Raw genomic sequence first — 21,622 nt, 5'->3', positions numbered from 1 at the left:
GTTCATTCCATTCCAACATATTACATGACGTGTATTTCTTCTTACCTTAAAAATTATTATGATTGAAATTTCCACACAACACATAATTATATATTTATAAAAAAATGACTGAGTCCACAAGAAGCCGCATCATGTAATAATGTCTTGGCATATGTTAACGAGGATCTTGGGGGATTACTTAAAAAGTTAAAAGGAGAAAATTTATTATTGGGAGATGGAAAATTACACTCCTGTAACTTTTTTTGTGCTCTCTTGTAATTTTCACAATAAATATTATAGTAGTTACATAATTGGATAACACTGCAAAATTGAAGTCTTGCTTGCTGTATTTTGAGTCAAAAAAGTGGTATGTGATTAAAGTTAAGATTGCCTAAAACTTTAACCTAGCTATGAGCGTTACCAAACCCAGCGAATTAGATTCCCCTAGTGATTTTCTTATTTATTATATATATTATTGTATTTGTCATTATATCAAAGGTCAAACATCATCATATAACTTATAAAGAGTTGGGGTTCAAAATCTCTCTCCCTTCAAATTGATTCAATTCAACCATATCAAAGAGAGAGAGAGAGAGATGACTGAGTTGCAAAGGTCAGTAACATCATTCAGAAGACAAGGGTCTTCGGGATTGGTGTGGGATGACAAATTCATCGCTGGGATTGAGAATGAAAACAAACAAGAGAGTGGTGATGGATCAAGAGCCACGTTGCAGCGACCTTATCGGACGGTCAACGTTGCACCACAAGCCATGGACCCTCCTTCTCCCAAGCTAGCAACTTGTGGCTTCTGTGCTCTCTTTCGGAAACCAGTTTCTGCCAAACCCACCAAATCTAAAAGACGTACTAGGTGATGATCATATTTCTTTCTTATTTTCTCCAACTTGTAAATTAGTGCCGCTTCTTGTTTGTCTCTGTTTTAATTTTGTGGTTTTGGATTATTTGTAAATTCCTTAGACATGTGATATGTATCTCGGTATGTAATAATTAAGCATACTCGAATTACACCTAAACAGGGTTGGAGATTCTACACTACAACATAATCCCAATGGTTAATTTTAAAAACGTACTTTCTATGGCATGTGATGATAATCTTTTCTAAATTTCAGTATACCTTTTGCTGCTTCTTCTTGCAAAACTGCTTATCTATGGTCAATTAAGGATTTTTTAATCCAGAATATTAATTGTATATATTGAGACACAATTCAGGACTACGAAATAACAATATGCCTGTTCTTCTATATAAAACCTATGGACTGGTCCTTTTGGGCATAGGATTGAAGGAGAAATATTCGAAATGGCTTAATTACAATATTGAGTAAACATGTAAACATGTAATTCTGTACTTATACCAATATATAAGCGGGTAAACATGTATTTTTTGTACCAATAAACATGACACTATTACGTGAGTATCTTGAACAATACATAGTTATCATTTTGCTTGCGGTTTTTTTGGGTACAGTGTTTGCGATTAGGTGTTTGGCTTTTGCTGCTGCTGAAGTCAAACAAGATGAAAACTATAACGTTTCAAGATAATTGTTTATTGCTTTGTCTTAAAGTAAGCTAATTGAATTGGTTTTAGCTTCTAAAAGAATATAACCAAATAACAAAACGTACATTTGACAATTCACAAGCGTGTCGATAACAACTAAAATCCACATGACATGAACAATGAAAAGGACGGTACGTGTCCTCTAAATCAAGTTTTTAAGACTTCTACAAATACGTATACACAGTTACACACATGTAATGATTTAAAATTGAGTACACGTAAAGTAAAAAGGTCATTTTTAAAATAGAAAAGTCATAACAGTTAAATATAAAAAAATAACAAATATTGAGATAACATTTTTTATTCTTTTTTGTAAATGGTGGCACGGAGATCAAAACTAAGTCTCCGTGCATTTAATCAGTCTCCCACCATTAAGCCAAAGCTAGTAGGTTATATTGAGACAACATATATAATAAATTACAAAAGTATTGAAACTTTTATTTTCTTTTTGGAAAGGGATCATGGGTGTGATGGGCGTCTACTATTTTACTGAGTCAAAGGTCAAAGATTAATTTCATTTTTAATATATGATTATTATTTTTTCAAGAAAATTTTACACACTAAAAATAATTGAATTGAGCATTGTCCCAAATATATGGGTTAAAAGAATACTATTTTAAACCAATGATAAGAAATTTATATATTTTTTGTAAAGGGTATATTTATTTTTAAAAAAAATTATACGTACATCAGGAAATGTTTCGTATATTGTTTAGTTACTTTTGAGCTTACGTAAAAATTAAAAATTATAAAAAAAAAACTAATTAAAATAATAGGAAAAAGAATTTCGGTATTTGTCTATACCATGATAAGTGGCGGTAACATCTACAAGTTGTGGCCAACCATCTGGTCGCAGTGACATACAGTAGTGGACCGGCATTAATAGAATGCCACTAGTCCTCTTATATAATAGATAGAGAATGACATTTATATTGATCTTAAATGAAAATAGACAGGTTTAGATTAAAACAATCAATTATTAAGTAATGGAAATTATTACTATGCTCGAGGTAAGAGAAATTTTTGCAACTCTTCAATGAAACAGACTGTTCATACTATATTAGTTTGTTTTTGTTTTAATGTATTTACTTAGTTCAAAGAAATTTTTTTTTCAGCAATGAGAGTTTCTACCATGTACGTTTTTAATAATTTGGAGGATTTTGACATTGTTAATTGTTATTTTCTTATTAATTATTTTTTGGTTTTTTTAATTAGTCCTTGATTATTATTTTTTTAAAAATTTATAAAAATATGATTAATAATAACTTTAAAAGTCTAAACTCTAAAATCTTGTTAGTAATTTTCAATACTTTTTATAAAACATGTGCTTAAGAAACAATACAAAAAAAATTTAAACCCTAAATCCCAAAAGATTTTTAAAAAGAATGTTAAAAGTAATTAAAAAGATTTTAGAATTCAAACTTCAAAAGTTATCTTTGATCATATTTTTAATTTAAAAAATACAATTTTAATTTTTTTTAAATAATAATCAATAACTAATTTTAAAAAAATAATTAATGAGAATATAACATATAATTTAATTGGTTAAAAGAATTAAAAACATCAAAATCATTCAGGAAGGACGTAGAATCTCTCATAAGCAATGAGACATGGGATTACAATATTACAAGTGAAATACATTAGTTTCCAATAATGTAAAAACTATCAAAAGATGATATTAGTCACTAAAAAAATTAATGTATATGACTACTTTTATGATTTTCGAAACTGAAGTGATTTTTTACATTCTTAGACATTGATGTGTGTTTATACTATAAATTTTTTATGGTCGAATTAGAGAGATTATTTTATTTAAAATTTCATCATATCAGTGTTTCAAAATTTTGATTATAATATTAATTTATTAAAAGGTGATTTCTCATCAAACTGACAAGTACATGTGCATTATGAATATTTTCTTAATTTAAATCAAATTTAAAAATTATAAAAATGAAATTCTTAAAAAAAATAAAACACATGCATCCATATATATACATAGAGTTACAGCATGCAGATAAGTCTCTTCGCAAAGTCCTCAACCGATTAAGCTTGCATTCCAAACGGGCTCATTTTTAGCGAGTCTACCCCCACCTCGCATAGCCTGCGAATTTCCAGGTCAATCCGCATTTAACAAGAAAGATAAAATAAAAAAATTTAAATGTAAAATTTCACTCATTTTAAAAACTAACTGTGAATTGTCTGATATAAAAAAATATTTGCTCAAAATATGCATCTTAAATCACCTAAACAACATTAATTTTCCTACGTCATAATTACTTAATCTATAATTTTATACTAAATCAAAATATTATATTGGCATTCACCAAACCATTGAACCGTATAAAAAATACTTAAATGTCAAATATCAAGGTCAAAGAAGTATATCTCACTTGGTTGAATAAAGATGTCTCAATTGTTGTAAACTCCCTAACAATATTTTTGATTCTCACAGATAAAACAAAATGTCAAGTATCAACGGTTAGGTGTCAAATGCAAATTTTAAATACACAAATTTTTTTAAATATGTTCTAAAAAGCTCACACGGACCCACGAAGTAGCCCATTTAACCCACCGGTCAAATGGGTTGTGCTCATAAGACCCACAATTAAAACAATATTTAAAAAGTAGGGCCCATATATCGTGTGAGTTGTGGATTTAGTGGGTAGCTTGTGGGCTTAAACCCATTTGTCGAACATGAGCACACTTTAAACATTATACTAAAAAGAACAACTTTGTTAAGTAATGTAAATTTGAAACAAATAATATAACAAAAATGTATGGAAATAAATAATAATTTCAATTATTTTTAAAAAGTACTAAATACTTTCTCTTTTTTGGTAATCATTGTGATTAAAGCCTTTGACTCCTGGTAGAATCCTGAGATATCCTTAGAAGTCTCAACCTTTTAGTTCGACTATGAGAATAATTTTTTGTTTGAGGTTTATTCACACATAAACTATGATTTTTGGCACCCTGATGGGATCCTGAGGTATCCCCATCCCCACATGCTTTGATCATTTGAGTTGATTATGAAACTAATTATTGATATGAGCAATCACATTCAAAATTCATTGCTCATCTCTAAAAGTATATTTTGTGGAGATTGAATCCATAGGTCTTCCACCACAAATTCAAGGTGTGTTACTAACTAAGTTACACTCATTGAGTATACTAAATAGTAAATACTCTCTATATTTCATTATAATTGTCGTTTAAGATTTTTTACTCTCTAACCAAGGAAATCTATTATTCTCACTGCATCGTTTTGATTTTTAGTGAAATTGTAAATAATTCTTTTTTAATTGAGAAAAAAGGGCTATGTTTTGAAACTATAAAATATTTTACACATTCATTTAATTACATGATTTCATATATGATAAATTTATTAGTTTTTAAAATAATTATCTTAAAATAATTTAAACGATAATTTATAATTGAATGAGAACATAAAACAATTTTACACTTTAATGCATAAAATATATATATATATATATATATATATATATATATATATATATATATATATTTATTTTGGACTTATATTTCACTTTTCCCATTGCATGTTCTTATAAAGTAGTACTAATTCTATCCTAATCCCTTTCTCTCTCTGCAGAACGTGTTTAATACCTGTGGCTGTAGGCAGCACAAGTTTACTATTGGTTCACAAAATGTATTATCATTAAAAAAAGATCGTTAGAAATACATAATTTTTTTTGTAGATGAAAGGGTAGAAACTTTTGTCAAGTAAGTATCCACTAAAGTTTTATCTTTAAACTTTCAAATTATTTATAAAAAAGATAATGCTCTCCAGTTCTCCTTAACTTTGAAACTGGTAGTTAAATAGGAATATTTTCTTAAAAAAATCTGGCACTTAAAAACGAAAGGAGTAATAATGAATAATTTATCTACAAGGAAACAATAGCAATAACTGAAGATGTTTTTACCCTAAAAATAACAATATAATAATTTAATTTAAATACATCATATCAATTAATTAAAATTGTGTAGAGAGTGACTATTTCCTAATGTATTATTTAAAGTAATAGTAAACTTAATTGAATAGAGAAGTCTAATTTCATCAAAATTTGGTAAAAACACAGGTTGGTCAAAACATAAGATTTGCCATAGTGTTAGGGATAGATTTAGCCACATAGAATAATAAAAAAAATGATTAAATAGGATTTTAGTCCCTTTAAAATGATCTAGTTTTGATTTTATTCTTTATAAAAAAAATTCTTTGGTTTTCATCCCCAAAAGGTTAATTTTTTTTTTCACCCTTACTATTTGGTATCGTATTTAGAAGAATATATAATGTATGAACTATGAACATTGTTAAAAAAGAAACAAGAATCGTTTGAACTTCGCTTATGTCTCTTATTACAAGGACTTCATTTAAAAATACCGAATGAGCTGGGTTCACATTTCCCAGTCAATGAGAAAATGAAATCCAGTTGTATAAGATTACAAAATTTAGGCTGTCACTAATTCGTCACATTTCTAAAAAAGAAAATGCAAAACCAAAAGAGGACATGAATATTTGTATGAATGAAACTTGATTACATTTTAATTTTCATGTACAGACAAGACATCTGATCGAAATGATGAATACAAATTTTGCCAGCATAAAAAGTCGTTGCTAAATCTTATATGTATAATTACATGCACCTTAATCCAACGCCTTCTTAACTTTGGTCTTGAACAGTAGTATATATAAATTTTCCATAGAAAAATAAAGAAAACACCCCGTTGAGTGTGTCACGAATGAACCAAAATTTGAGCCTACAATGCAATGCCAGACCGGACCATACGCTTTGTCAAATTCCTGCACGTGAACATACCAGGAATACATTGTAGATAAATAAATAATTTTATCAACTGTTAAAAAAAGTAGGAGAAAGAAGCATTATATTTTATAGATCTAGCTGACCAAATATAAATAAATAAACCAACCCCGTTTCTGTTGTGCACATGGGTTAGGCTCTGTAGAAGATAAATAACATTATTAATTGAAATGCACCTTTTTTCTGAGACCAAAATAATCCATGATTAGGTATAATATCAGGGGTACGAGGGTTTGACACATGGGCTGTTGGAGAATTTTTTAATTAAGATTTGATCTTGACAAAAGACTCAACTTAATCTTGTTATTTTGTGGACGGTCAAGATCGAAAGATCCAGTAACAGGTTTTTGCTAAGCCAGTGATTTCCATTGTAATGGACTAGTTTCAAATATTCTATTTCTGTCCAATAAACAAAGAAAGGAAGGCTGGAAGAGAGTTAGAAAATGTCAACACACGGTTCGTCTAGTCTGCTTTCACCATTAATTCTTTTGTGGGGTTCATTGAATTTGAACAAATCTCAATCATTCAAGAAGCATAGTTCCAAAAAGAACACCAAGAAAATAATCTCAATCACTTTTCTGGATTGTTCTCAAAGTTTATTCAACTAACAATACTACAATCAATATAGTTAGGTATGATTTTTTTTCTTCATAAAACAGTTATTTTTTACAGGACACGATCCATTTTGAGTGGGATAAAATCATTATGCGTTATAAAGTTATGCTTTTAACTATTTATTATAATTACATACTCAAGATTTGAGCTCAAAAACATTAATTGAGTTAAAATAATCTTACACTAATTGACCTATGTATAGATAGTTATAATTGATAGATAACTACTTAACTCCTTAAACATATAGTCAAAGTTTTTGATTATTGGATATGTGTATGTAAAATAACATCATATTCTTAAATAAATTCCAATACATGAAAAGATTAGTCTTTAACTTTACCCATCCCTATGCCCCTACATGACCATAACTTAGGGAATGTTGGTGAAATCAAATTTACTAACTTGTAAATTCAATGGTCATCAATGGAGGGATGAAATTAAAGCATACCTTCTTTATGTTATGAGCGATGTGTTTTGCGCTAAACTTCTCCAAGCTATCATAAGTCCTTCTCGCACAACGAAAGGCATGCACTTGCATGAAGCTTGGCATGTCCGAGACCAAAACCTTAACTTGAAGATACGCAATCACAGAGGACAACGTTTCGATGTGGGACACCGACTTTCGTGCTTCAACCATTCCCGCTACTGCAAAGTTCTTCTCGATGTGGGACACTGACTTTCTTCTCTCCTCAACTATGCTTCCAATCGCGGCTGGTGATGCTGCTGCCTCTATGAAAGACACCGATTTTCTTCCCTCAACATACCCTCCTGCTGGTGATCCTAACTCCAAGCAAGACATTGATTTCCTTGCTTCAACAAATTCTCCTTCTCCTCTTGCTCCAATGTCCAAGTCTCTGTGGCCATCATTAAAAATTCGAGTTCTTGAAATCCTGTGCAACCAACTGCGTGATTTGGATTTCTTGTCCTGTCCCACACCATGCTCCAACTCTTTCTTTCTCTGGTTTACTGTGCCACCTTTGTAAATGTACATGAACGCTCTCTTGTGTTGCTTGTCTTGGTTAGCCATTTCTGAGGCACTCCTCCAAGACTCAATGAATAATAATTGTAATTTCTAGATTAGATCCAATTGGCCACTAACGAGGCATCGAGATTAGTATACTTATAAATGTTTGGCAGAGTATGTAACTATATATGTATTTGGAATCACGAGCAGTTGGAAGACCAATTATTAAAATAATGCTCATTCGGAAGAAGGTGACATGTTTATAAAGGCAAACCCATGTGTTTCTGCCTGCGGTAAAGGATATATAAGAAATGGTAATGTTATATTAATATAAATATTAATTTTACCTAAGATTTGATATATATCGGTGTCTCGTGCTTTAAAATCAAATAATGATGGCCATTGTGGGGGAGGGGACTAATCATTAGTCTCTGGGGCATATTTGTATCCCAGTGACTTGCTTCTAGACAAGCCAGCATCCATGGACCCCTACCCTTCTCATCACCTATTTGTTGGGTACCCCCTCATAAAAGGATCACTATCTCGTATCTGCTACTTTGTAGCCTCAACTCATCCCTCCCTCTTTATCAACATGCACCAAATGCTTGAAAGTTATTGGATTGAGATCGTTTGAGGGTTAAATCAACAAGCAATAACGACCAGGTCACTTGTGGTTGAACATTTATGAGAAAGAGAGTGATAGCTTGGTAATTTGTGGTACGGTTTTTTGTGTATATACACTAGCACAGCATATGTATATGTTGTCATTTTTGGCCTTTCCTTTTCGTCTGGGCTGGCTGAAGTTGATTCACACAATCCTATCAATTAAATTATAACTGTACAGATGCAACTAAACTGCCCCAAAAAAACAAATATGTGAACAGTGTTGTAACAGATATCATGATTTACAAGTTGTTTTAACAATCTAATCAGCAATTCCTCTATAAAATATTAAGATAAAAAACAAAATGAAAAAAAAAACCGTTAGTTACAGCTTACAACTATGGCCCAACATAAATAGTGGTCAACTTGCGTATCCTTCTAAAATAATAGGATCATTATTGTTGGAGCAACAACCTAATATCCCTACTCTTTCTATAAAATATACATGGCTTTGCTAACGTAGTCATGTCTTTTTCATTCTAAGGAACATGGTTCTAGTTTTTTCATAAGTATTTTTAAAGCTTTTATTTTTTTAAAAAATATTAATCAATTTTTTAGTCTAGTTAATGTTTAAGATTTAGCGGTTAATTGTTAAAATTAACAACTCGTATAGTGAATTTTGAATATATAACATTTTATAAGTTCTTATTTTTTTAAGAAAATATTGGTCAACTCTTTAGTCTAAATATTTAAAATTTAACCATCAATGATTAGAATGAGTGACTCAGATAATGAATTTTGAAATATAAGAGAACTCGGATTTTAAAATACTTAATTTTACAAAATTTGATCATTACTTATTTTCATGATATAAAGGGTATTGATTTATTATAATATTCAAATAAGTATATAAAATAAATAATTATTTTGAACAAAGCATAAATTAAAAGACTAATGATAAGCATGATTTTTTATATTAATCAAAAAATGTAAATGTTAAATTTTTAATTTTATTACAAATTATCATAGTATAATAAAAAATATTATATATTTATTATGATTTACAAAATATTATATATATATATATATATATTTGTTTGCTAATTTAAAAATATTACTACTATATTAATTTCAATACCTTTGAACTATAAAATGTATTTAAGTATATTTTATATGTATTATGAGTTAAAATAAATTAAAAATTTAGTTTCATAAATATTGTAGAAAATAATAAATTCAGTTGCAGACCTCAAAATTGTTATATAGCGACCGGAAATATATTTGGTCGCTACCATCATATACTAGCGATCAAATTAAATTCGGTTGCTATCTCCAAGTTTACTTCGATCGCTAGTTCAGTTGCTAAATTAGTTTTGATTTATAGATATTTCGCAACCGAAATTATTACCAAAATTTTCTGCAACACTTCATTTTGGTTGCTAAATCAGTTGTTGATGTAAGTTAGTCACGATAAATAATTTCGGTCGCAACTTCGATGGTAAGTTGTGATAGAAGCATCTTGGTTGCTAATCGCGACGAAATTATTTCGGTCAGTGATTTCAGTCGCTAAATGCCACTTTTCTAGTAGTGAGTGTTGATATAGTTCTGGAAATTAAAAAATATTAAAAAAATTCTTAAATTTAAATTACGTCATTTTAATCTCTAATATGTTCATCTTATTTATTTATTTATTATTATTATTATTAGTCTTTAAAATTTTCAAATTATTATTATTATAGCCCATAACAGAATTAATGATGCAGTAAAAAATAGAATTAGTGATAAAGACTAATTTGACTGATAAATTTTAATTTTATTTTTATAATTTCAGAGACTACCAGAGCCATGTCTCACAATTTCAAAAGTTACTCAATAATTGACCTAGCATAAGTGCATAACCACTTACTTGTAACTTTCAAAGTCAAATATAGGAGTATATATCCTCTCTATTTCCTTTTTTCTTCATTTCTTTTATTACTAGGCTTTTGAAAAAAAAAAATCACTCTCTATAAATTGTATATTATCTCCATTACATTTATTTTTCTAAAAGCTTATAAAAAATGAAAGAAATGGAGTGGATTTATTCCTCTTTGATGGTTATAGAGAAATGAAAATTTTAAGTGCTCTAGTTTATATTGCTTATGAGAATGTTAACTTTTGTTAGATAATATTTGTTGACTTTTATTTAAGTATTATATCTTTAAATATTGTTGTCACTGTAACATTAATATAGAGTATTTACATTCACCAATTTTATTAATAACTAATGTTCATTAAAGAATTTGACTAATTACATTTAATAAGATATTTTTTCAATCACATTTTTTTATTTATTCATAATATTCAAATTCTAAATCTTGCATAACAAAATTGAACTCAATTTCACTCAAGTTATTAATATTAAAAGTTAAAACCTCATCCAACATCTATATTTTAATTTTAGAATAGATTCCTGAAATAAGTAAAAGTTTTTTTTGACAGACTAAAATAAGTAAAAGTAAAGTATACAAATTAAATTATTGATTAGAAAAATAACTATTGATATTTAATTGCATGCACAATTTATTATGTACATGCATCTATTACTATCAATTGAATTTTTTTTATCAATAACGAAAATTGATTAGTTTACTTTTGAATCATGATCTTTTATTTTGGTAGTAAGGAAAGAGGCTCGAACAAGTCATGAACCATCATTTTACAGCTATGCCTATCCTGGCCTTAGGTACTATACCTTAAGGGACTAGCAAAACTCGAATTGTCAAAAAGAAGGTACTTTATGCTTAGTAACGCGCTAGGTTCAGTTATAAATGAGTACCTAATTTTTGTTTTCTAGATGCAAGAAATTTAATTGAACTAAATTATTTTGACCATTAATTGAATCAAAGTTAAACAAAGTCAATATAAAGGAGCCCATTTTCCTTCTTACCTGCACTCTCGTCCATTTATACTCTTTGAACTGTGAAAGCTGCAGAAATAGGAGTTCCCTTGCAGCCCAAAACACCCTGCATGAACTTCATGTTGTTTTGGACCGAAGGGAGCCCCTTCTTCTTCACTTTCACCATCTTCAGTCTGCAACTGCGATTTTCATATTTTCAAATATGGAATCATAATACTTTATAATTTCCCCATCTCCTTTTTCATGTAGCAAATTCCATCACAAAGGGATGTTTTAACGACCATAATATTCACTTCAGAACATTTTCGAAGAGACTTGTTTTTCTTTACTTGCTCATGGACAGGTAACCGTTCAAACTTTTATTTCGTTCTTTAGTTTTATTATTTCAGTGAGGAATGCTAGCAAGACACTTTTCTCCTAGCACACTTTTATCATTAATTTAATTTTATTGAAAAGTACCAAATCATGAGAGATGATCAAATAAGTTGTGAGAATCATAAACTTTTATAATTTTCAAAAAAATTTCAAATAATCAGAGAGAGAGTGCATTCATAAGATTGTGTTAAAGAATGTCTAACATTTTTCTATTTTATATTCCGATATGTTATCATTTTCACCCCTACATCCTTTCACTCTTTAGTGAACTTACTTGTACATGAGTAGCATAACCAAACCTATTTTTAAAGGATCTTTCATTTTATCTGTCCATTGAATCAATTGTTTCTCCATCCATGGTACCCCATTTGCTTTATTTTGAAACACAGCGCTTGTTAGTTGCTTGCTTCACGTTTACACTGTGTAGCATTCTCCCATAGACCCTCACGACTGAATTTTATTTTGATCTTCATTAGACGTGTTGTGTGTCTGCCACGAAATTCTTAGCTGTTCAATAACCATACCACTGTTGGTATTTCAAGAAATTCAACACATTTCTTCATCTACCATTAATTCCTTAAAAATCTAGACATCGTGTGCTGTAGCATTGATCTCTGTCAAATTTTCCCAAAATTATTGTTTTAATTCTCTCATTAAACATTGGCTAAGAAACTATAAAAGGTTAAATCAACCTCCCTTGCACATGAAGGGGAAGCCAATCCAAATGGGTTATCAATTCATATGCAGTCTAGAATACATGCTAGAACTATAGGAATGGATCACCGTCACCCATTCACCCCAAGTCCCAACTCAACAAAAGAGAAAAACGATGAAAAGAAAAAGTTTTACTAATTATACTTTCTTCAGAAAAATTTATTACTATTGCTAACACACAACATGGTTTACATGTGATCGTTATATACAAGAATTAACGGGGATTGAAGGCAGGCATGTCATTGCAACTTGTTTACTACATTGGTATCATTTGTTGAATCTGCTGCTGGTGATTTTGAATATTGCAATTGAAGCGTGAGCATGACCATACTTTGTCCTCTGTTAAAGGCACCACAGGGATGTTGTCACAGTTGCAGATTTCAATCATCATGCCATCTGGGTCGTGGAAGAATAGCTGATCAACGTAGGTTCCACTTTCCTCTACTCTGTTTTTCACGTACTCTATTTTCATTTGCTGCAGTCTTTTCTCCACCGCTGCTATACTTTCACACTACAACAATGCACAATTTGTTCCGTAAGTATACACAGATATGACTTTGCGTTTAAGTTTAAATGATTCTCTTTAGGAGGAGTGTTAGTAACACCCTATTTGATACACCCTCTAAAAATTGATTAAAATTCATTAAAAACTATAAAATTTTAAAAAATAATCATTAGATATGTCATCAGACTCACAATTTAATTTTTTTTGTTATTTTTAATCAATTTAAACCAATAAAAAAATATATTCAAAAGAGTATGTGAGTCTTCCAAGCATTTCTCTTTATACATATATATAGGAAGAGAGAAAAATACTTGGAAAGAAATGTGGTTGTCCTTGGGATTAATGGGAGCAGTCTTGGGCATGCCTTCTGGGTTTTCTGATTGGAGAAGGTGTATGCCAATGCCATAATTGAATAACCTACCAGGATCATTATCAAACAAAAGCCAATTAGTATTCAATTTCTATACATAACAATAACGGGATCTTTCTGCTTTTACATAGCATGTTGAATTAACTAAAAAATTGGTCAGATTGGTTTTTCAACTGAAGAAACATGTCTATGAAGTTTTTGCAATGATATATACAAATGGTTAAACATACCATGCACCATTGAAGTCTAAAGAACTAGGTCTCTTAATAGGAGAAAACCCAAGAACGTTCACGTAAAAATCAACGGATTTCTCCACTGATGCACACACAATTGAGATATGATTCAATGACTTGAGTTGCAGGGGATTGGCCATTCCGTCTTTGCCTTTTAGCTTCTGTCAATGACAATGACAGAACAATGAAGAACAAAACAAAACGAGAAGCAGGTGCTGAAAGGTTGTATGGCGGTGCAAAAAGTGTTAAGCGAATCAAAGAAATGAAAGAATATTCTGGATGGGGATAGAGAAAGTGATGTTGTCCTATGGCTAGCTATGCGTGCTTCTATTTATAGGGACTTGGTAAAAATATGCAACTATTTTCTTCTGCATGTGTTACAAGTTTCATGTTTCAACTTTGGATTTGGATTCTCTTTGGATTCAAAGAAGGATTTTGTTACACGTAGATTTCGTGTTGATGAATCAGGTCTCGACAGCAAGTAACACTTATCTTGTTTTCCGACACGCAAGTTTTGTGTTTGTCTTGGTCTATTACTTTTTGGAGTGGACAAAAACATGTCAGTGCTGAGGGATCGAAATTATGGATAAGCATTAAGAAACGATAGCTGTTAATACCACATGCAGAGAAAGCTACCAACTATGAATTTTCTTTGAACTAGCATCCTCGTAATGAAGGTTTAACTTTCTATTTTTTTAATTAAAATAAACTATTACATGAAGAAAAATAAAGGAACTAAAGAAAGTTATCATCAATTTACGAATCATTTTAGTAAAACACCTACAAATTTAAGTGATCTTCCGTTTGATTGATGCTGCCTTTTTTTAGTGTTATTATCTAATAGAAATTTCCATAAAAAATCTAATAGAAATGAATTTTTAATGATTACAAAATATAATTTACATCTATTTATTAATTCATATCAGTATTAAAGTAATATCAACTATATATAAAAAAATGAAAGGTAGCCACACAGGTATCACACAGTAGCACCATGCTTAAGTGCAATGAGTTTTTGGCTGGAAAAAGAAACCCAGTTGACCCAGTGCAAGAGAGAAAGGAATGCAATATAATTATTGGGTCATAGCATCTGTAGCCTAGTAGACTAAACGAAAAAAGAAAAAGATAAAATCTGATTGCATCAATGGGCCGAAGAGGGGTAGTAGCCCAGCCTGCTGCATAATTAAAACCTAGTCAACTACGCAACTAATTGGACTTCAGGAAAATGTTTCAGTCCAATGAAGAAAATAATAATAATAATTAAAAAAAAGAAAATACTATCCAAACCAAAATTATTTTTTGATGAGCAAACCTAATTTATTTAAGCTAACTATCAATTAATCTAATTAATTTATTCAATTTACTTACGTAATGATTTTTAATACACATTATAATAAATTCTAATTTTATTTATTTAGTAGTCCTTTTAATACTGGCAACAGTTACTGAAATTTTAATTCATAGATGATATTAAATTTTTCAAGCTTATGAATTTTTATCCGTAATTAAATAAATATAATCTCTTTCAATTTTTCAATATACGACTCTTGATAATTATAAGCACAATAATAAAATTATGTTCAAAATACAAATTTTATTTTTTTATTCAAAATAAGAAAGAAAAGAAAATGCCTCACACCTTTTTTATCATTAAAAGATGTCCACACCTTTCTTAAAAATAAAAAATAAAAAATATGTCACACCTAACCTTATCATCTTTTACTCACTTTATTTGTTTGCCATAGTATATCATATAATCCCCTACAAGTTAGATTAATTAATGTATTTGTTATAGTTTTTTTTTAAATGACCAGAAGCTAAAAAATATATAAATTTTGATTAAAATCGAAAGTTTCTTTGAATTAATTCTCGTAAACTTAGTTATTTTAAAAGTGATTTATGCTCGACCTTTGAATCGCATAATAGAACAATATTTGCAAACTTTTGTTCATCCTCAACCTTTGACATGGGGAAAGTTCCTAATGTGGGCAGAATGGTCATATAATACATTCATTCATTCAAGAACAAGGTTGTCACCTTACAAGATCACCTTTGGGAAGAAACCTCCCAATATTCCTGATTATATAGCAGAAACATCCCACATTGATGCCATGGATGACTTTCTTGTTGACCGAGAAGTTGTATTCGCTAATTTGAAGAAGAAGCTTATCAAAGCTCAACAAACTATGAAGCATTTTGCTGATAACAATCGATGTGATGTCAATTTTCGGGAAGGTGATTGGGTATTTGTTAAACTTCAACCCCGCCGAAAAACGTCTATTACAGGGACAACAACTTCTAAATTAAGCAAGCGCTTCTATGGTCCATTTCAAATAGTGCAAAAGATTGGTCCAGTCGCTTATCAATTGTAACTCCCACCCGTCACGCATTCACCTAGTGTTTCATTGCTCACTTCCCAAATTGTTTCAACTGTTAACTGATTAGGCCAATCTAACTGTCGAGCTACTAGCCACATCAGTCGATAATGATCCAATTATCTCCCCTCTTGTGATCCTAAACACTAAATGGGAACAATCTGATAATGGGCCTAAATTGATGGTTCTGGTCCACTGTTCAAAAGTCGAGGTAACAAATTATGACTTCTCAATGAAGCTTAAAACTGGTGCATTTTGGGATATAACATGCAAAGTGGTGTAGTTTAGGAATTTTAAGAAAAGAGAAGATCTAACTCGATAAAAAAAATCTCAAATCACCCTTTAATACAAACCTCATCATAAGAAACATTTATGTATTTCCACCAAATGGAAGAATTTGGTGGGCACTCCTCCCTCTTAAACCCTCTCCACTCCCCCCTTTATATTTTGACCTCATCACTTCACTCCAAAGCTCCTCCTTATCATTGAAAATGGAAATATTTTTCACACCATGACCCCCACCATTAATACAACATGGAGAATGAAGAGTCACACATTTCCTGCGAAGAAGAATGTACTTGATTTCAATTTTCAAAACATGTGTGCAACTATCTATTAAATGGTTTCATAAAAAAATTATTTATTTTTAATAGTGTTTAATTAATTATCAGCTATTATAATAAATTATCTATTATATCCTCCGTTTAGGCGAGAAAATGAATATTCCATACTTCCTGCCTTTTATATATAAAAGGTATAATGCATTCTACTTGAGCGAAACAACCCGTTGTTATCTTTTTTCACATGTGTGTGATTTCTTGCATTTTGAATCCGCATTATTTGGTTCTAATATGAAACCAAGCAAATGATTATTTGCAAAATTGCGTAAATTAACGGATCGAATCTTGATGCTTTTTCTTATTTCTATTCCATTTCTAAATGTATTTAATATATTTTTTTAACTATCAATATGTGTTTAAATTATTTGAATTTTATTAAGAGCATTTAATATGTAATTGAGAAAAGGGTTCCACTAAAATTAATTAGCCAATTTCTCTCTAACATAAATTAGTCATCATAAGTCAGCCAATTTTAATATTTCATACTAATTTAATTTATTTGTAATTGATTTTATATATAAAAAAACTAATTTTCTAACAGCTCTCAAAATTATCTTTTAAAAAATAAACCAAACATATAAATAGAGGAGACCCAGCTCATGTGCATAGAGCCAATAAAGTTTTAAGTGTAAATGCATTATTAACACACTACTCGTCGTAACTTTTAATTTAATAAACATTAATGCTGTGGCAAAGCTTTGTTGACTTAATACATTCGAATTAAATAATTTCTTTAAGTCCATTATTGAAGTTTCTCAATTAGCAATTGAAAATTAATTTCTTTAAGATGTAAAACAATACTTTTAAATAACAACATAATTATAGCTGTAAAATCCAGAAAATATATAATCTTGAAATTCATCTCAATATTTATGGAAAAAAGTATATTATTATAAATCCTTATTTTAATAGTTAAGTATATCTTCTGAGATTGGTTAAAAAAAGTATATAATCAGAGATGATTTTTTTCTCAATGAATGATCCTGATCCTCTTCAACAACTTCCCTTTTTAGTATTTCTTCTCATTTCATTCTCATTATCTGTCTCCTGTAATTTTGCCTTCATAGACACGATAGGAGAAAATGAGTACATATTTTGAGATGTATAGGTAAAAAGAAGAACGAGATATGAGGAAAAAAAATAGTAATTATGATAAATAATATGATGAGAAATTAAAAAATAGATAAAGAAAAGAGTGACAGTATAATAAAAAAATTAAATATATAAATGTAATTACTCCAAAAAACCATTGAATATGTCAATTATCAATTACATTTTAAATTTATAATGAAAAATTGAAATTACAATATAGTTACTTTTAGTTATTGACTTTTTTTTTAGAAATTTATTGAATTTAGTTATAAATGGAAAGAATAAATTAAAAGAGATAACAATTAGAGAAAAACAAATATATACATAAAAGAAAATAATTAGAAATAATATAAAGAAAAAACTTTTTACTAGTTAGGCCATTGTTGCCAAGAAGAGAATTAGACTTTGATCTAATCTAATTGTCATCATGTATCATTAAGCTTCCATGTATACTTTTTTCAATAAAAAATTGAAATTAAAAATAGTTGGAGGAAGATTCGGAGGCTTCCTAAATAGACACACGAAACGAATCTCCCTTACTTACATCAACAAATCTTAATGTTTATTTTGATTTTGATTTTGATGGAGGAACTTGGAACAAGAGTACCGTAAAGTAACTCTGATACCTTTGTCCTCTTTGTCTTTCTTTCCTATTTCATTTCCTACTTTCTCAGGAGAGAAAAAAACGCTCACGCATGTGCGCGCGCCCTCACCCAACAACTGCCTTACTCATCACTTCACCCACCCAATCGCAGATTCACTCAAATCAAATCAAAATCCTATCTTTCTTTAAGATTCAGTGTTTTTGCCCCTCCACTTCAACTGGGTGTCCTCCAATTTCTTGTAATGGCTCTTCAGTTCTGCTAGATTATTGAATTCCCAATTCGCATTTTTTCCCTTTTTATTTATTATTATTAGATTGGATTGGAAGAGATTTAATTGCATACGTGGCTTTTGGAGGTTGGCGAGGGTCATTGTTTAAAGGTCCTTTTCTTTCACCGGATTCGTAGGTTGAGATTTTTATATGTGGCGGTGATTTCTATGCCCCGGTTGGGTGTGTCTGATATTGTGTTGTGTGAATTTGTAGTAGATCATGAATTTCATTATCATCCAAAAGGGGTTGCTTGGTAGTGCGTGATTAGGATTTGGGAACTGTACAATAGATCACTGGAATTTTTTTTTGGAGTGATTAAATTAGATCAGAGATGTTTTATTTGTTAATTTTGTGGAAGATTGTTGTTTGTATTGCATAATTGGATGGCTGGTCTTGGGAATAGAAGGGTGAGGATCTAGACAGGTTGTGGTGGTTTGTGTTGTTACTAGTTGGTAGGTGGTGTTAGTGTAATCTGTTTGTTGCATTGCAATGTCTGGTGGAACCCCGCGTGGGGGAGGTGGATTAATGAGGCAGAGGCATAGCCAGGGGTATGCAAGCAGTGGTGATGACCTAGAGGATGATGCATGCTCAAGGCACCGCCCCTTTTTGGCCCCGAGTCCTCCGCCTAGGACGTGGATTGAGATGCTGGAAAATTTCCTTTGGCTTGCTTCTGCTGCTTTCATTCTATACTTTGGTGATCAACATTCCAATTTGATATATCTATTGTGCCATGACAACCGAATTAAAAGGTAACAGCATTCAAATTGCAGTCTCATGCTTGATGTGGTTTGAATTATACTTATGAACTGCCAGTGGTACTTTCAATTATCTCAAAGTTCATTATTAAAACGTTGCTTATGTGCGGACTATTCACGAATTTTTATTGTACCAACCATGATAGCAGCAAATGTTTTCAATATCATCAGTTCAAGACCCTGTTGGTCTTGCTTACTATTAAGTTCACAACATTGTGAGCTATGAACAGTCGGGGAGTGTTGTATTCAAGTGTGCTTTCTTACTTAATTGTCATGGCAATGCATAAGCCAAAATGTGTTATCCAGTTCAAAATCTTTTTATTTTTTATTCTGAAATAAAAAAAATTTGAAGAAATCTCACTTCTATACAATATCTTAATAGAATTGTACGTAATGATCAATAAATTTAGTCTTATCCTATAGCTGTACATTTTAGAAGGTGTAGAAATTATAGAAAACCAAAATGTATTTATTAGCATATGCTTCTCATTATAAAATAAAAACCAGGTTAGCCTTTTGGTCTATTTAATGGATGGAGGAGAGGGAATGATATTTATTTGCATGTTTTACTCGGAGAAGCTCTAGTCTATGGTTATTTTTCAATTAGGATATTTGTGTCCATATTTTTTTACATTGTTATTCCTCTAACTTGGCTTTCAAACAACTTATTGATTGTTGTCTAATTAATTGGAAGCGAACATTACAAGTCATAAGACCAGACCACAAGGCAGGGCATGCATGCAAAAGATTAAATCATCAATCCTGAACATAAAAGTAGTCCATACTCTGTATCTCATAACATGATCCTGTACCTGTTTTGATGATGCATAATGATGAGTATGGCTGTACCTGTTTGAAGATGTCTAACTTTGAACACTAATGAAGAAATCTGCAAATTTTATAGTTGTTGTGATTCTGATAGATTAGATTCTATTACTTGACTTTATATCAGTATCACAATTTTCATGATCTTCTCCTTAATTTTATTGCAGACCGCCTTTATATCTTGGGATGATCGGTATTGGTTTGAATATAATGATTTTCATTTATACAACTACCTTGGCCTGGAGTGCTCGAAGGTTTGATGAAAAATGGGGATTAAAAAAATGGGAAATAACAAGCATCTCTGTGTTGCCATTCGCCACAGTATTTGGAATCATCTCCTTCTGCTTGTAAGCAATGACCAGATCTTCCGTCTTTTGTTTCAATTGTATGTTATGTTTAACTGTTTCCTTGTTTTGCTGACTCAGTATCCCTTGCCTCTCTAGGTTCTCCTTTGCTTTGTGGCCAATATGGAGTTTCTTGACACTTCCTCTTCTGGTATATCAACAGTTTTGTTTTACATTTATTGTGTTTTCATTCTTGTTTTATGTAGTACAACCAAAAGGTAAAATTGTGCTAACCACCTCATTGCTCTGTGTTCTGCAGTTTACACTATTTATGGCTTGCATGGTAGTAATCCCTTGCCTCATTTTTGGGACGCTGCGGCCTCAATATTACGATGAACTCCGTACAGATTAAGCCTCATGATTCAAGTGAGGAATAGTACTGACTTAGATAAAGAGTTTCTAACACATGTCAATGATTGATTGGTAGCCCTTGCTATGTGGTTTGAAGTTTTGTCTCCAAGTAGCATGTTGTATTACATGTTATGCTTTCCTAAACTGGTGCTAACAGTGAGAGCTAAAAAATTCTTTTCATCCATACAATTACATTAGGTTAGAGTGATGGTAATGCGGCTGGTCTTAGTTGCTACAGGTAGAGATATAGGACTTGTGGGGAAAGTTTTCAGTTCTATCAATTGGACGCCTTCAGTTAATGATATCATAGCAAGCATTTTTGCATTTTCAGTTTTGCTTGTTTACCCGGTGGACTACTGTGGGGAGCTTAGCACTACTTAAAATGCAGACTTATTTGATTGAGTTAAGCACATGGAATCTCTTACATTAGGGTCGTGTTTGGTATAAAGGAGAGAAATATAGTCAATGAAAATTAAAATGAAAGGGTAGATATAGGTAAGAAAGAAAGTGATGAGGGAGATAGAGAGATGAATTTGTCCTATATTTATTCTCTCTGTTTTTGTATGGTTTTGGCAATTTGGATTGGGTATGCCATTAAATTGGTCTCGACTCTGGCAGTTTACGGCTGCATGCTGAAGAAGTAAATAATAGGATTAGCAACAACTAATGAATGAAAATGAATGGGAAGTGCTTTAAGTAATAGTAGGAGTGCAAG

General features: G+C 30.7%; 4 protein-coding genes across 5 annotated transcripts; 2 read left to right on the top strand and 2 right to left on the bottom strand.

The window, feature by feature from the left end:
* Nucleotides 1-502: 502 nt before the first annotated feature.
* On the top strand, nucleotides 503-1,108 carry LOC114375218 (uncharacterized protein At1g15400-like). Its single transcript, XM_028332988.1, has one exon. It carries the CDS (start codon nucleotides 576-578, stop codon nucleotides 849-851), a length of 276 nt encoding a protein of 91 aa, XP_028188789.1. The 5' UTR covers nucleotides 503-575; the 3' UTR covers nucleotides 852-1,108.
* Nucleotides 1,109-6,062: 4,954 nt separating this feature from the next.
* On the bottom strand, nucleotides 6,063-8,262 carry LOC114374840. The gene is made up of 2 exons (XM_028332545.1): nucleotides 7,457-8,262; nucleotides 6,063-6,374 (listed from the first exon to the last, which is right to left on the bottom strand). Exons 1-2 carry the CDS (start codon nucleotides 8,033-8,035, stop codon nucleotides 6,219-6,221), a joined length of 735 nt encoding a protein of 244 aa, XP_028188346.1. The 5' UTR covers nucleotides 8,036-8,262; the 3' UTR covers nucleotides 6,063-6,218.
* A 4,268-nt stretch (nucleotides 8,263-12,530) lies between these two features.
* Nucleotides 12,531-14,129, bottom strand: LOC114374877 (uncharacterized protein YwkD-like). Its single transcript, XM_028332593.1, has 3 exons — nucleotides 13,669-14,129; nucleotides 13,380-13,485; nucleotides 12,531-13,074 (listed from the first exon to the last, which is right to left on the bottom strand). Exons 1-3 carry the CDS (start codon nucleotides 13,809-13,811, stop codon nucleotides 12,820-12,822), a joined length of 504 nt encoding a protein of 167 aa, XP_028188394.1. The 5' UTR covers nucleotides 13,812-14,129; the 3' UTR covers nucleotides 12,531-12,819.
* A 4,112-nt stretch (nucleotides 14,130-18,241) lies between these two features.
* On the top strand, nucleotides 18,242-21,314 carry LOC114374312. 2 transcript variants are annotated; one of them, XM_028331944.1, is made up of 4 exons: nucleotides 18,242-19,381; nucleotides 20,380-20,559; nucleotides 20,638-20,707; nucleotides 20,816-21,314. In XM_028331944.1, exons 1-4 carry the CDS (start codon nucleotides 19,122-19,124, stop codon nucleotides 20,906-20,908), a joined length of 603 nt encoding a protein of 200 aa, XP_028187745.1. In that variant the 5' UTR covers nucleotides 18,242-19,121; the 3' UTR covers nucleotides 20,909-21,314. The 2 variants fall into 2 exon arrangements, with proteins under 2 accessions (XP_028187745.1, XP_028187746.1); XM_028331945.1 differs by having other exon boundaries at nucleotides 18,245-19,381; nucleotides 20,656-20,707.
* Nucleotides 21,315-21,622: the final 308 nt, after the last annotated feature.

This window comes from Glycine soja, chromosome 11 (genome assembly GCF_004193775.1).
Source record: "Glycine soja cultivar W05 chromosome 11, ASM419377v2, whole genome shotgun sequence".
Taxonomy (NCBI): Eukaryota; Viridiplantae; Streptophyta; class Magnoliopsida; order Fabales; family Fabaceae; genus Glycine; species Glycine soja.
The sequence above is the reverse complement of the archived record's forward strand: the minus strand, read 5'-3'. Positions and strand labels throughout refer to the sequence as shown.